The sequence below is a fragment of the Pelecanus crispus genome, chromosome 5 (assembly GCF_030463565.1).
Source record: "Pelecanus crispus isolate bPelCri1 chromosome 5, bPelCri1.pri, whole genome shotgun sequence".
Lineage (NCBI taxonomy): Eukaryota > Metazoa > Chordata > Aves > Pelecaniformes > Pelecanidae > Pelecanus > Pelecanus crispus.
In genome coordinates this window covers 23,558,818-23,574,857 of record NC_134647.1, presented here as the reverse complement: position 1 = coordinate 23,574,857, position 16,040 = coordinate 23,558,818, and the positions used below count along the sequence as shown (strand labels likewise).

The 16,040-nt window shown below is 38.9% G+C and overlaps 1 protein-coding gene across 1 annotated transcript in view; it reads right to left on the bottom strand.

Moving 5' to 3' along the window:
• Positions 1-16,040, bottom strand: part of MYO3B (myosin IIIB) — a 197,646-nt gene that overhangs the window by 7,457 nt on the left and 174,149 nt on the right. The window contains exon 33 of the mRNA XM_075710689.1: positions 8,221-8,246. Coding sequence (XP_075566804.1) covers positions 8,221-8,246 — 26 coding nt within the window. The remainder of the gene's footprint in view (positions 1-8,220; positions 8,247-16,040) is intronic.

Sequence of the window (16,040 nt, the reverse complement as noted above, 5' to 3'; positions counted from 1 at the left end):
CCTGGACTGGATGCTAAGCGGATAATTATGTGCAGCATGTTGATTTCAAGGAAAAGCTACATTTTCTTCTGTGCCATACAAGTCTGTTCAAGCAGAGGACTCAAGGGGCTAGTGATTCTGGTCCCACTCATATCAGTGTTAAACGGGAGCAACTGAACGTCATTTATGCAGTAAAAAAAATGCTGTAAATGAACTAGGCTTTATGATTTTAATTATTTCAGCTTTATTTTAAAAAAGAGAGATTTACAAAGGGCACATAATGCTGTTTGGCCACGAGTGTTCATACAAACATATTTTCCTCCCTTTCTCATTCTTATGATTCTCCACCATTTGCACAAATTTGCATCACACCATAAGTGCAAAATGGGAGTAAAATCAAAAACTTGCCTGAGAAGCAGAGTGAATACTCAGGCAGTTAGCCCTCATTGAGCTCCTGCTGCACCTGCCTGCCTGCCATACTCAAGCCAGTTAACGCAGAACTTAGCTTGCACATCCCTGTACTGAACTGCGGTCAGCATGACTTTAGTACGAGCACACATTAAGAGACAGCAGGCCCACATCACAGGATATTTGTACACTGTCTGTTAAATGCTACCAGCTATCAATGCATCAGAAACAAGCACAGGATAACAGGTCTAATAGGCTTCACAGAACAAGTACTATAGAATAATCTGTAGCTTCATTTGGGAATAATGAAGTTATTAGGTCTATGCTATATACTATAAATTTAATTATATTATGGTAGCTCTGCAAAAATGCTGGAGGCTGATAAAAAATAAGCACACTGTCTCTGAAAGATTTTAATCTCAGTATAGGCAAAACCACACCAAGAGACAACAACACAGGGTAGGAGAGAATAAAGAGCAAGGTTACTTGGTGACTTAAGTAATGAGGTATGTCTCTAATATCTTCCTTTCCCTTCTGAGGTTAATGAGAGGGAAAAGAGAAAACTACAGGAAAGAGAAACAGACAGGAAAAAGACAAAAAATGAAACAATCAAGTAGGATACTGAGAAACTAAGGAAGTGAAGAAAAGGGAATAAACAACCATTAACGGTGAAGCAGTAGAACCAAAGTTCTGGCATCAGAGGATTCGATTAATCTAGTAACATCAGGAGCCTGGAGGCATATTGGCATATTTAATACTATTAACAATTGTAATTCTCTCCAGGATAATTCATGCTTACCTAGCAGTAGCTTCAGAGCTCTGCAAATGTTCAATAAGGCCACCCATTCTATTGATATAATGAGATACAGTATGATGGGAACCATTCTTGCCACCAAATTCCCTCAGACCCTTCGTCTACAGAAGAATGTCCAGGAATATTTATAGGGGCTGGTGCTCTTCATGCTGCTAGTGACAAGCAAGCATGGAAAGAGCAATAAATCAGATGTCCTTTGAGGAGTTACAAGGCTTTGGCCCTTCCTGACTCTCACAAAATATCTTACTGGAGCTTCACGTAAGAGTCACTAAGGGAAAGGACATTAACTGCTTTAAAAATATATATATTAATGCTTAGAAAGAGTGATTAATCCCTAGCAAATCCTGCAACACCAGCGTACTCAAAGCCCTTACTTGGATTTGGTAGGTAAGAATACTAAGTTAGATTTAATTATTTTCAGTGTCAAGTGCTTTGTAGTCTAAGTCTATAGCTCCAAATGTAGTTACCAGATTCACTAAAAACACAGAATCTGGAGGGGCAAAAAGTCCTATAATATAAAGATTTAAAATAAAACAAAACCAAGCTTTATGATCACCTCAGATCCCCCACACAACTGTGGTGAACTAGAATTCTGTTTATTCAGATGGAGTGTGCTCATAGTGCCAAGAGCCATAGACTGCTAGGGAAATTAGTGTAGCCTCTTTGATGTCATGTGCATCCCAGAATCTGTAACACACTGCTAAAACTGTGAGCATAGCCTTTTGTTTATAACCCTAAACAAAACCATTTGAATACACACACTGAAAGAACTCGTAACAGAAGCAATGCATTTTCTTCCACCCAGTGATTCATTGCTTATGGCTTCATTTTGGATGCTGCAGTTCTATGCAAAGCCATATGCTTTACATTATAAAGCATACTAAGCAAATCATAAGTTTTTCAAGATGGTATGTAAAGGCTGTTTTTGCATCTGTTTGTTGCCAACGACCCAGATGATACTGTAATTAGAACAACAAATATTTTACATGAAATCAATCATTTAGCTGTCTCTGAACCCTGAGACAATGGCTTTTAGATACACTTTGCTGGGAAACAAGATCCATAAATAGTTAGAATCTGGGCTTTTGTTGTTTTTTTTCCCTTCCAACACAATTCTGATTCTTCAGTATTTGTCAGTTCTTTCAGTTTCTATTGTGAGTGATTTAACTGCGGAGGGAAAAGGCAGAGATTAAACAAAGCATACCACAGAACTAAACTGTCAGTGACTAACATGGGTAAGATTCAAACCTGTCAGCAAACAGCATGCTTCTACAAGTACAGTCCTGAAGACATGTCTTCCTATACACGTTGAATATACACAAACCCTCATACGCCCTGCATGTAATAACATCTAATAGTGGGTTCCAGAGGTGTGGCAACTAGTTAGCTAACCAGTCAAAGCCCAAGAGGTTTAATGCTACAACGTTAACTTCAGGAAAACCATTCTGAATGACGAAAACTACTTCTGGACAATGAAGAAAACTTAACTGATGATTATTTTTCTTCCCCTCCTTAAACTTGACACAAGACGGTTGTGGAAGCTGCTTTTTGGTTAATTCTTGTGATCTTTTCAGAAGAGACAGTTACTGATGAAAACCGGGACATTTCAGGTATGCTGGAATTACCACATATCACAGCATATTTCTTGGTTTTAGAAGACCTGCTTAATCCAATAGCCACCAGGTGATAAGAAATAGCTATCTTACATTACCATGTGAGATAAGTGACACCTCTCTTGCTGTTTGAGCAATGCTGTATAATCAGTACAAGTGAATGAAGAATTTTGCAGGGGAAAAACATACTGAGAGCAATTAAATACAAAGAGATCACTTCCGGATTGGGAAATCCCTGAGCCACAAACAATGCTAGGCTGGAGAGTGTTCTGGGCAAATACCTCTGCTTGCCCTACTTTTGTACTATACCCTAAGCTTTTGCTCTTGGTTACTGTCAGAGAGAGGAAATTAGGCTAAACAGACTTGGATTGGACAGGAAATGCTCTTTCTTATGGTGGGTGGTTTGTTGGTTGGTGGGGGTTTTTTTGTTTGTTTTTGTTTTTTTTTTTTTTTCTTCTGGTGAGGTTGCTAATATTCAAATGACCAGGAAAGGAATCCACTTGAAATAAATTCAAACAGACCAAATCCCCAGGAGACACCTGAACTTGGGGTTGAGGTAACTCCTCACAAGGTGCATATCAGACTCTTCAACGCAAAGATCATTTCAAGGTCAACTTTAACTGCTTATGGCAGGACAGTTGTATTATACTTGCCTTTTTGTTAGCACTGCACTGGATCAGCCTGAGCTTCTGGAATACGGAATTAGAAGTCCCATGCAAAGAGGAATACAAAGGAAATGCAGGCATTCTTCAATTTTCTGGACATGCCCCGTTTTCCCTTCTCTATAAGCATTTGTCTGAGGTACTAGTCTTGAAGTAGAAGCACTGGGACATCTACACAGGCGTTGTGCACCCAGAGGCTTGCTATCATGCAAGCTTGTCCCATCGGCATTATGTCATGGTTGGGACTCAGCCTGTTGGTGCAGTTTATTTATTCAGTGAAGTTAAAGGAAATAGAATTAGAAAGAACCTCAAGTGACTATTTTGTCCTTCCCTGCCTTCCAAAGTAAAACCACATCTCATGCTGGACGTATGAGAAATTTTCAAAATTTCTCAGAAACAAAAGATATCAAAAAAATCCTCACAAACAGCATCAACAATGGAGCCACTCATTATTACTTCTGCACAATAAGATGACAGCTATTCCTTCAAAGAAGAATTTGGATGATGATTTAGTCAATCTGACTGATTACATAGCTTTGGCAACTTCAAAGTATGAATCCTAAATATCATGATAGTATCATCAATTTTAGAGATATCCTCCAAAGTACATTTGGACCTGCTAATGGACAAGTTTTTAAACTGCAGATTGTGGATCTCAAGAGCTGCATATCATGTGCTAATATACCTCAGAAAACTCACTGGACACTTGGCGCTGGTTCATCTTGTGGATTCTAGCCAAGAAAACCAAAGCATGTGGGGAAAAAGATGAAACAAACATAAAAAGTAAACACTGCGATTGACTTCTAAAAATAAAAAGTCAAAACATTCAGTGCATTAGAGAACAATAACAAATCACAAATATCTTTCTAATACTGCTTCTCTATAGAGCCAACTACTGAAGTTGCCAAAAATGCATCATACAAATGTGGGGAGTTAGTCTGTGCAATCAAAAGTAGGGCAGGAGGCAACCTGTAAGTTCACACTCAGTTAAGATGTGGTTCATAATGGGCCTCTATTTCAGAGTTGCTGTCCTAGCATATAGCCTGGATGCTTTTAAAGGTAATCCCTCACCTTCTTCCAAACTGTAATAATAGCATTTTTATCCCATATCCTCAGAGATTAAGCCACTTGATTGACTTTGAATTCTGGACACACAGGAAATTTGTATTAATTTAGCATAATGATGAGGCGCAATAAAGGCTCTGTGGAACCACAACAGCATGGTCTCTAAGGTTTTGTTCGTTACAGAAACACAATTTGCATATCTAAAGGCTTGAAACCATGGGTCCATATTGATACAACTAGTATCTCAAATTCGAGTGTAGCAGATTCAGCATATATTTCAAAGAATAAATGGTAGAAGCCCAAGATAAAACTCTCAGTAGATTTCTTCATTAAGAAAGAAGTTTTTTTCTGAATTCCAGGTAGTTGGCAGCAGTAACTTTTAAAGGAAGTATTAAAGAAAGCCTGACTGAAGCCTGCAAAAAAGCCACTAGTTAGATATATGCTTCCTGGTGTTGCTGCAATGATTTGATCTGACGTTTGTAAATGCTGGAAGTAAAGTATGTGTCTTGGCTAGATAAAGGAAACTAATGCTGCTGACCTACATGCTACAGCGATCCATTCCTTTAAGGGGTTGTTAATTGCTACTGGGACCCCTAACATTAGACTTACAATCAGTGGTGGTTCACAAGTGATCTACAAATCAAACTCAGGCCAGTAAATTGTGAGGGAATATTTTGAAAGAGAAATGGAAGAAGCATGAGCAAACTATTCAGTCAATAACAGAGTTAGAAAAATAAGTAGGACTAGAAAAAACCTTCAGGCTTTAAAGATGTCTGTATCCTGTGAAAGAACATCTAGTTTTTTTTCCTCCTTCCAAATCCAAATCACAAACCTTTTCTTGACAACTTGCACTGTGAATCTCATGGTAGAATGCTAGACACATATAAAAATAAAGGGTCATTATTTCCAGAAGTGTAGTTCATTAACTTTCTTCCTGAAAAGGTAGATGGGAGCTTCCAGTAGTAACGAAGTGTATTCAGAAAATGTAAAAAAGCTGTTTAAAGAAAGCTGAGGGAGGTCTGCAAAGAATTTCAGCACTGGGATCTCAATCTTAATACAGCAATTTTAGGCTATGTATTTCATGAGACCTAGCCACACCACCTGCAGTAAGAGTTTGGGGAGTGCAAAGCACATCGAGTATGTGTACTTTTCATCCAGTCCTTCCTAAAAGCATTTAAAGAAAAATTTGGCAAAGATTTCAGCTCATGGGAGCAGAGGAAGACATACACATATGTGCACACATATGAATAAAGTGAGTTCATTTTCTGATATTATAGTGACTTGCTTATGTGACAATATGTTGTTTTGTTCCTAAATCACCTTTCTTGGCAGGGCACAGCCTGCGTTAGTACATTGGCTCAGTGTATTACATTCCCCTCTAAACACAGTCTTTGTACCCGAGTGTCACTTATTTTAAATTGGTAAATGCTACAGAATTAGTTGGATTTTTTATTTTTCTCATAAATACATGACTAATTCTAGTGACTTTGATGACATTTTATTCCTCAAAGCTTAATGAACTCTTCTTTACCAAAATGAGTGGTGATTTCAGGGTTCAAACTGAGGCACTAAGAGGGCTGATTTTTAAACCATTACAGCTCACCCCTTCTGGAAAATCAGGCTCCTTCATGGTATCTTAGTGTAGGTAGATGGAGCTTCTTGTTACTCCAGAAAATACAGACTAAGTGATTTCAGAAATTTTGGGGGGGAGTTGATTTGGACATTTTTGCCACTGCTTAGTACTATAGATCTCTGATTTTTTTCAACCCCTTTCTTCCAACTCTGTATTAGATTCTTGGCTGGTAATTGAATAATATATCCCTATAGAATAGCTTGTGATATAGCAACATCAAATTCTTTTTGTGTCCCGATTCTGTGCTTGGGTTTGTGTGTATTGCAGAGCATGCAAAATTGTGAATTAACACTTCAGTAGTTACTGTGCACTAATTCCTTGTGTGAATGACCTACAAAGGACCGCACGGAGTTACAACATGAATAAACTAGTACATTGCAAGTGTACCTATTGCCACGGAATGCCACTTCTGATTTATCTGTTTCGGATAGCTGAGAAGTATGGCCATATTAACATAACTCTCTTCCATAACATATCCTGTTTCTCAGTAGGACTAATTAGCTTAGGCACAGCACTGCACTCATCCAGCTATGCTGCCTCCAGGGTCTGATTCGCATCTAGCTTGAGCAGCTTTGCAAAGCACTGGCATGCGCTGAGTCGCTGTATCATAAATTTATATTATGGCTTATTCTATACTAACTTTCCCATGGAGACAAAACCTAAAAATCAGTTTTACCACTGTGAACAGATTCATCAAAGTCTTCTATTGAAGTAATGCCATAATAATAATGACAATATCCTGTCCTCAGCAGAAAGGCTCATATCCTGAAAACGCTAACATTGATGCACACCTTCACTACTAGAATTAGTTCCTCTGAAGCCAGCCCCAACACTAAGCATATGAGTACAAGGGAAAAAATGGAAAGTATCAGAAAACCACATTGATACTAATATGGTTCAGAGAAATATGATTAAAATGGAAACGTGTAATAGAATTTTAAACTCTTCCCTTTAGAAAGGACTGTCTTAATTATTTTGATTATTAAAAGGCCCTATGAAGTAAAAGACTATGGGCAGAGAGAAATATGCACTTCTTTTCATTTGTAGAAGATATAATACATTTTAAAAGTCCAGCACTCACTCTATCTACACAACACTTGAATTAACTCATGAAGCAGTTTTAATTCAGAGATAATTGAGAGCCATACACTTTCTACAAACACACAATAACATGTAGGAGTACTTAATCTAATCTTTGATGAAAAATTCTTATGTTCAGTTCTTCAATAAGCACACAAATAGCTTTTGCTTTCATGGAAAGTATCAATTCCACATGTAGCTGCTCAGCATTGTCTAAATTAAATGAATATGAGACTGGTGAGTGGACAGAGGCAAACTGAAGATAATCAGCAAAATTTATGTTTTCAAATAATGTACAAAACATATAAATCACTTCAAAGAGGCCCATAAAATTATAATTAAAAAAATTAAATTATAATATATCAAAAAGCAAAAAGAAACATGACTTGTGGACCATAAGTTACAGTTAATTGTTTGCTTTCACAAGGTAGAGTGGCAGGAAATTCTCTCTCTCTCGTCACACATTTCATTTTTGATTAGGTGATTTTGCATTATTTGTAACTTCAAAACGCAGCCACAAAAATAGGAGGTGCCAAAGATATTTTTTCTTCTCTGAAGATGTAATTTTCTAGAAGAAAACTATCTACACTACCACATACAGCAAAACAAGATTTTCAGTTTTTACTGCAAACACTCACTCATGCCAGCAATCTACAGGAAGTCAATGTGTTATGCCACTGCACAATGATGGATCATGTGAGGCCTCGCAGGATGGGACGGGACCAATTTTCTTTAAAATATATGTTATTATTTAATGATTTATCCCTTTATATTGCTGTCAACCAATAACATGTATTTGTTCAAAACAAATTACTGTTCTTTCATCATTATGTTGACATCATTTTGTTCAGAATAATCCATGTCATAAAAAGGGCAACCTTATTTACACAGAACCATAAATCCTTATTTTTATTTCTAAAACACAGAGTAGATGTTAACTACACTTATACTTTATTTGCATTCTGCTTGTGTCTCTGCTACTAGGGCTTGATCTGGAAAGTTTATGCAGAAATACAAAACACCTTAGGTAGCTGTTTTGGCATATGAAGTCTCAGCTTTATGCGTTTTGCCTATTTATTTTTTAGAGAAAGAGGGCTCTAGTTACCATGTTTCAAAATAAAGCCTTGCAGGGTAGGACGTGAGCAGGCAGGCTACACAGCTGCTGTGTGGCCTGTGATGAGAAGGTGCCTGTACCACCTGACAGTGCCAGCAAAGGGCTAATGTCCTCATTACACTCATCCTTCTTTCTCTTTCCCCCACGGCTGCAGACAGCCAGGACTAGGATAACAGTTTGAACATACAGAGAATTTGCAACATCGGCCTTGTGAGTGATGAATTTCCCAGTCATCTCTGCTGAAGTGTTAAATTCAGATGTCTAATGATGACATTCTAAACATCATCATTACTTATTTCACTGGATCTCAATGCACACAGGGGAAGAGATAGTCAATCATATTATGAAGAGCTACATGATGTATTGCTCCTCTTACACAAGAAACAGGAGCAGCTTGTGTCACTATTCAAGAAAGACTTGAGTCCCCAAACACTAGCTGTGAACCTGGGCCACAGAAAAGAGGCTGAGCCCATCAGAGTTCATCCTTGTAATGAAACACCACGGTAGGAGAGGGTTCAAGGGGACCAAGGAGCTGAGAGAGCACACCTGATTACCTTTTCTAGTTTTATTTGTGGATGATGAAAATAGCCAGAAGCGAATGTTTCATGTCCTGTCATGTATTGCATCACTGAGAAAGAGGCAAAGTTTGTACTTCATGTAGACCCAAAGGGACAAAACAAGTGATCCTGCCCGCAACTGCACTTTTCTTATCTTTTTAAAGAACTTACGGCAAATCTGTGGATAAGAAGTGCTCTGCTGCTGCCAAGTGTAACTACGATGGCAACCAGCCATATTTCTAACATCTAGTAAAACCAGAACTACAGCAATTTAACTTAGTATCCATCAGAAAAATGTGCTTATTGTCCGTAGTCAATGGGAAAAAAACCCAACCAATGACATCACAATAAGTGCTTATGCTTTTTTTTTTTGATGGTATCAAACAGTCTCTTCTAGATTACCGGCATTTGAACATGAGAAACTATTAAAGTAGTGCATAAAGTCAATGAAACGATCTCACTAGATTTGCCAATGTGCAGAAGGGGTTTTAGCTTTAAAAATAGCCTAGTATTTAGTTGTATAAGCTCCAAATGGCGTTTAATGGGTGAAAATGCTTAAAGATTTCTGAAAGGTGTTCCTACTTCTTGGCCATTAGCATGTCATGCCAGGATAATTTAAATCTGCTCTCATTTCTGGGTACTCAAGATCACAGCCCTCCTTATTTCTAAAGAGGAGGGATTTCCACCTATGTGGAAGAGAAGCATCCCAATAAAAACTATAAAGCACAGCCACTAATGGGTCCGAAGAGGAAGTACCGTAACCAGACAACTGTAGCTGCACCTGAGTTAGAAGTTAGTCAGGCTTCTTTTTTATTAAGTTATTTCTTCACTAATACTGGAATTTTAGGGCAACAGAAACTTTTTTGTGAATTCAGGTCATATTAGCTAACAGTTTCAGCTGAAATAACATGAAAAAACTTCAGAGATGTTGAAACAATTCATTCTGGCATCTCAAAAACAAAACATTTTGATTTTGTCACAAGGGGACTCCTTTCCCAAAACAGAGGAGGTAGTGCTGCCACCCCCGATATCCAAAATCTCAGTGATTAGGCCATGTTCTTAGGTTGTGAAAGATGTAGCTTCAAACACCTCCTTTAACTGATTTGGTACAGGGACTTGAACCCAAACATCATGCTTCTCAGGAGAGTAACCTGACTGCTGGGCTAGAAAATATTCTTAGGTAGGTTCTTCTCAGCCTCATTTGTTGAAAGTGTCCCACTTTGCATAAAGTACTTAAATATTCATTGAAACAGAGATTGAAAGCCAGGTGCTGGCCCCCTTTCCTCTGACTGCTGAAATTACCAGGATCTCAAGTCATTCACATGCTTTCTGTTTCTGTGGCCTACTTACTATTTAATGCACATTCCACTGATGGGAGAAAGAGGAGAAGGAGAAAATGCTTTCTTCTCTGAACTTCTGTACCTGCCTTGGGCATAGCCCAGGCCGGTGAAAATATGGGTTGGTGGAAGTTTTTGAGCCTTACCTTTGGAAGGACAGTAGTATGGAAGATAAGAAATTATCACCTTCCAACATGTAGAGTAGTTAAAAATAAAGTAGTTTAATGACAAGAAATAGTATTATTTAAAGGAGAAAGAAGTGAGACATCTGCATCTATTTGTATCCAGCGTTTATCCCTATTGGCACAATTAATAAAAGCTATGCATAAATCACACGAAGTTCATTAAATCCACTGGCTCAGGCTGCTGACTAATTGGTAAATACACACTCAATAAAAATGTAAAATGTATGCCAACTCCACATTTTAAAACTGGTTTCTAGTTAAGATGCCGCTGCTTCCCAGTTGCTTTTGCAACAGAGCTCAATTTTCATGGTTATTGGTCTTAGGGAAACAATAATGCCCAGAACAGTGCCAAAAGATCTCAGGCCCTAGAATAGGAAAACAAAAAGCAGCTCTACTGAGCTTACAGAGACTGAGGAGTTAGCTATCCTGTCTCTAGGGCGATTTTCTAATGTACCTGTGAATCTAAGGTCTGCTGATGCCAGCTTTGCACATTTCAGTAGAGTCTTTCAGGCATTTCAACTCCTTTACGAATGCAGCCTTTAGCACTTGCTTCTGCAATGTTGCCTTCAACTAGTCTGATGTGAAAGTATCATTGCTCAGTGAAACTTTGATCGAGTCAAATCTGGCAATTCTCATAAATTAAAGGTCCAGGAACTATGCACACCTGTGCAGACAGTCTGACACCGTCAGAATTAGACACAAATAAAAACTAATTACGAAAAACATGACAAAGGTGAGAGTGGCTGAGGCTGGAGCCATCTACCCCAACACTTCTCTAAAGGTCACAGAAGACCCATCTCCACTCATTTGGACAGGGTGAAGCCTCTGTACTCCCCAGCCCAGCACACCCTCCTTTTCAGAGGAGGCCAGCACCCAGCTGGCCACAGATTTTTATAGATAGGGAGCTCAGCAAAAGACTTTAATACTTACAATGCCTTTTAACAAATCCATGGAAAGCCTTATCTGAAGGGTCTCTTTCTGCCACCATCACTGATGGCTATGATTGTGGAGGGCCTTCCTGACATCAAACAATCCCAGATGCAGAGAGGCCTTGGGAGCTAGCCCAGCACTTTGTCTGGGCCTGACCTCAAGTTTTCTATATTTACATTTTTTCCAAAACATGATTTAGAACAGATGTCACTGGACACCAGAGCTCTTCTCCAGGGCTGGAGTAGAAAATCACAGCAAAAGAGGGAGATACAGAGCAGCTCAATTTACATTACATGAGGATATTGATCTGCATAGCAAGGAGAGGGCGGAATCCACCCATCTCCAATTTTAGTTTAATTAGACTCACATTCAAACATCAGTGCTGGTTTCCCTCTATTAAGGCTCCAGCCAAATGCTTGGTTTGATTGTGAACAGCCTTATAACTACGTGGACTATTTTGGGTTACGGATGGTTTAGGACCATCTCTGCTTGTAGCCTCTATTTCTGCCATTGACTTTGACGGTGCCTGAACAACATATTCAAAGCACTTGCCTCAAACCACACTATGGCGTGCATGTTTGAAACAAAGGATAAAATAATGTTGACAAACAGTATTACGAAATTGATATAGATTTAATAGTGGTTTAATGAAAGAAATGGGAAAATGAAACTCCCTTCTTCTCTAGACAATGTGTGGTGAAATAAGCTGTCCGCAATGGAGGGAAAAAGCTCAAAAAGAAACATTTGGAAACAATACAATGACATATGGTCCCATATGTTGAATCTATAATGCTTCCTAATTCCTTCAGGGTAAAATTCACCCTTCCCCTGAATAAATTCCAAGTAACTGGGATTTGCCTGTAAAGACTGAAGGAAGGAATAAAATCTGCCCTCCATACACAGACAGGAGACATGGCTATGAAGCAGCATCTCTGCAGTTGCCATTTTACCCCTGGATTGGAGCAGCACCAGTAATGTTTTTTGATCCTTTTATGGGTATTTATAATTGCTGATCCACAGGTTCATCCTCATCCCTTCTCCCTGGTCAAGTCTGCTCAGGAATGCTTTCCCTGCAGGGTGCTCCACAGCAAAGAGGGCATGTGCTCAACTTTCTGAATCATGGTAGGACAGCAGAATAGCTAGAGTTACTTTAAAAGTTTTGTATATAGAAAGCTGTATGCTGGTGCTGATAAGGCATGCCCAGGGCTCCAGGGCAATTACATTCTACAGCAGTTTTAGGTGATGCTTTTACAGTCCTTAAGTTTTTGAGATACATGACTTCCACTCCTAATTCCTGGTCCTATGCAGTTCACTAATCCCTGGATGAGAGAGCAGGAGAGGAAAAGGCCTGCAGAATCTAGCAACAGTTTTTAATGCTCTTACAGAGCAGATTTTCTAAGTGTGCTGAACATAAGTGGTCAAACATCTATCCAGCAATGAAAGCGTCTCATATCTAAATGCTCTGAATTAAATTGTGATATAATAATAAATAATTATGGGAATTTTGGCACATTTTGGGTGGCTGCATTATTCACAGGATCAACTTAAGGCACAGGCAACTGCGTAGGTTAACAAATTACTGGAGATACTGAAGTGGCCACAGTTCTATTGAGTCCTCACAGCTCTGGAAAACCAGGCTAGGTAGAGCTAAGCTACACACTTGCAGTTTTCATCACTGACCCTTACTGATGTAACACTGCATTGCAATACCTCTGTCTGCACATGAAAGGGAAACTTTTCTCACAATCCTTATTCTTACACTCCTTATTGATGGGACGTTCCAAACTTCAGATGTTCCAAAGATGACATATACTGCTATTTGCCTGGTCATTGAAGTGCAGCTCAATGGCCAATTTATAGGTCATTTAAGCTGTTTTTTAATTTGCTTATTTGTCACCATCTCTAGTCTGTTTCAAGAGCCAGTAATTGGCTGTATTCATTGATGTAATTTCTTTGTATATGAATTGTTTTGAAATTATGTTACTAAAAAGTGATGTATTTGAATCTTGTTCATGTTTTTTAAATTTGTGTTAAATACCATGCTCTCACCTACATTTTTACATTTTGTAAATGGGTATCTATAGCCCACTAGGAGCATCTTTACACATTCAGCCAAATTCAGCAGACTATGTCCTCTGCTGCTGATACTCCTCCTTCTGTTTTGACTAGACCGTGCAACGGAGCTGGCTGATGTATAATTCAGATTAAAAAAAGAAAAGATGATTTTGTGTTGGTAGTAACAGGAATTACCTGTGAACATTGGAGGGAGTAACACTGCAGTAACTGGCACCTCCACTGAAAAATGATCTGTGAGATGATGTCTAGATTCTTGAGCTCAGCTGAAGTCCATCAACAGGGAGGGGGATTCAAAAGGTATGTTCATGACTGGTATCAGAGAAAGATAAAAAAAATGTAGCAGATATGAAATGAGATTAATCACCTCACTAAAAAAGTTCATTTAGCAGAAATCCTACTGTGAAATGGGAATAAAGGCAGAAAAGCCTTTGTCCCCAGTTTGGTAGGTCAAGGGAACTAAGGCAATATGCTGAAATCAAACCAAAATTTTTAGTTTTATTCTCCCTTAGCTGTGACTAAATAAAGCACAGGCTCATTATTTCCTGCATTCCTGAAAGATACCTTTGTTCTTTACTTTTTACGTGAAAGTTTGCATTAAGAGAAGTTTCTGGAGAACTGGCATTGTTAAGCATTTCATCCTCCACAAATCAATTAATCTAAACATGCAGTGGCATCTTGCAGTGCCCAGGCACAAGATGAGGAGTCTGAACAAATTGCAGGATGCTTCTCTGAGCTGCTAGTCTGAAAACTGGCAGCATGCGACATCTGGGAAAGACATCTCCCAGTACCAGACACCAGCTACAACATCCTCTGCATGTAGCAGCACAGCACCTGAACCTCAGGGGCCCTTCAAGACTTTAACGTTCAAAAAACTCTTTTATGCTCAGAGATTTGTGAAAAGACACTCTCACTGTGGCTTGCACACACTGACTTCTACAAATGGTTAGTAATACTTGTATCACACACATGGCTACAAGCTAGTTGTCACAGACTTCTGGAAGTTTGTTTTCTAAAAGGCAGAAAAATTCAGATGTGCCTGTACTGAGTGTCCTGGCTTCAGTAAAGGTGCAAAAATGGCCAATAAAATGATAGCATGTGCTGCAAAAGATCTGGCTGAGTATGGACAAGATGGTTGCGTCAAGCACTGCTTTGAATGAGTTTTTATTCTTGAGTATTACCTGAGTTGACTCTGAGATTCTGCTTTGCTACCTTAGCTGTCCAGCTGACTCGGATCAATAGTGCTGTCCTAATGATGCTGATCTACAGCAAATAATGGAGCCTAGCATGCAGACCTCTAAACATGAGGTGCTGCACCACCCAGGCTTTCAGAAGGAATTTCTACTACACAGAGATGCCTCTTCAGACAGAGTTGGAGCTGTTGGGAGACTGACCTTACCTTGCAACCAGACTGGAAACAATAACCCTAAGGAAAGACAGGCACCATCTCTAGCATGAGCATCTTCTCAGTCCAGCTCTACTCATTTAGGTTCAGCTCTAAGTAGAAGTCCAACAGAATGCTTTTTTATTTTTCTCCTGGAAGACAGTTATAAAGCTGTCATAAAATTGGAGATGAATATGATGGGAATGAGGGCTTCAGATCTCTGATTCCCCCACTAAAAGCAGCAGAGATCTTTTAAGTCCAAAGGCAGAGATTAAGAAGTACTTGACTTTGCTTCTCTGGCTGGAGAACAGGGACAAGGGTTATCCAGACAAAAATGACAAAAGACAAAGAAGGATGCAAAGAAAGTATTTAGGACAAGAAGCACAAAAAAATCCCAGAATAAACTCCCATCCAATAATTTTCTAGAAGGCACTAAGCTAACCATAATGCTGATCCAAGCTGAGTTTTATTATCTATAGATACAGAGCCAAGAGTACATCCTGAACATATCCACACAGGTACTACATACACTATGCTACAGGAATAAAAAGTCTTCCCTCTTTGGGAAATCATCCTGTCTTGAAGGGAAGAGATTATTATCCCTCTTCCACTTGCTCTTCCCTAGTTCTGAAAAGGTCAATGAAGGCTTTTCCATGGCTACTAGAAACTGTTTCAAAAGCTAAACCAAGATGGGGCTGAGGCAGGAATGGTATGGGGAGGGAAGGAATGATAACCCCCACACGTTTATCTCCAAAACTACTCATTGTGTTAGTTATTTACCTCTCTTTGGTTCCTGTCTCTGCAGGTCAAAATACTTACTGAGACACTCTCTCTGTTTATTTGGTGTCTATGACACATCTATCAGAACATGAATCAGCACCAGCAGTGTGTCAGCCTGTGCTGGTGGTAAGAAATGCCTGCCAGCCTCCCCCCACGGTAATGTTTACACTACTTTTTTGTTTTAAAAAAATAGGTGAACTTGACACTAGCTGCATTAGACCATCACCAATACTTGGAAAAGTCATCTCTCTTCTCATTTAATATTTGGAAATACTTAAAGAGTTTGAGGAAAATATTTTCATGGAATGTTTGATGTAAAAAATGCTCCAAGGCAGATAGATTTTTTCAGTTAACATTTCAAAATTGCTTCAAGACTGGATGAAGAATCTGATGAATACTTCTATGTTTTAATTTTCCAGCTGGAAA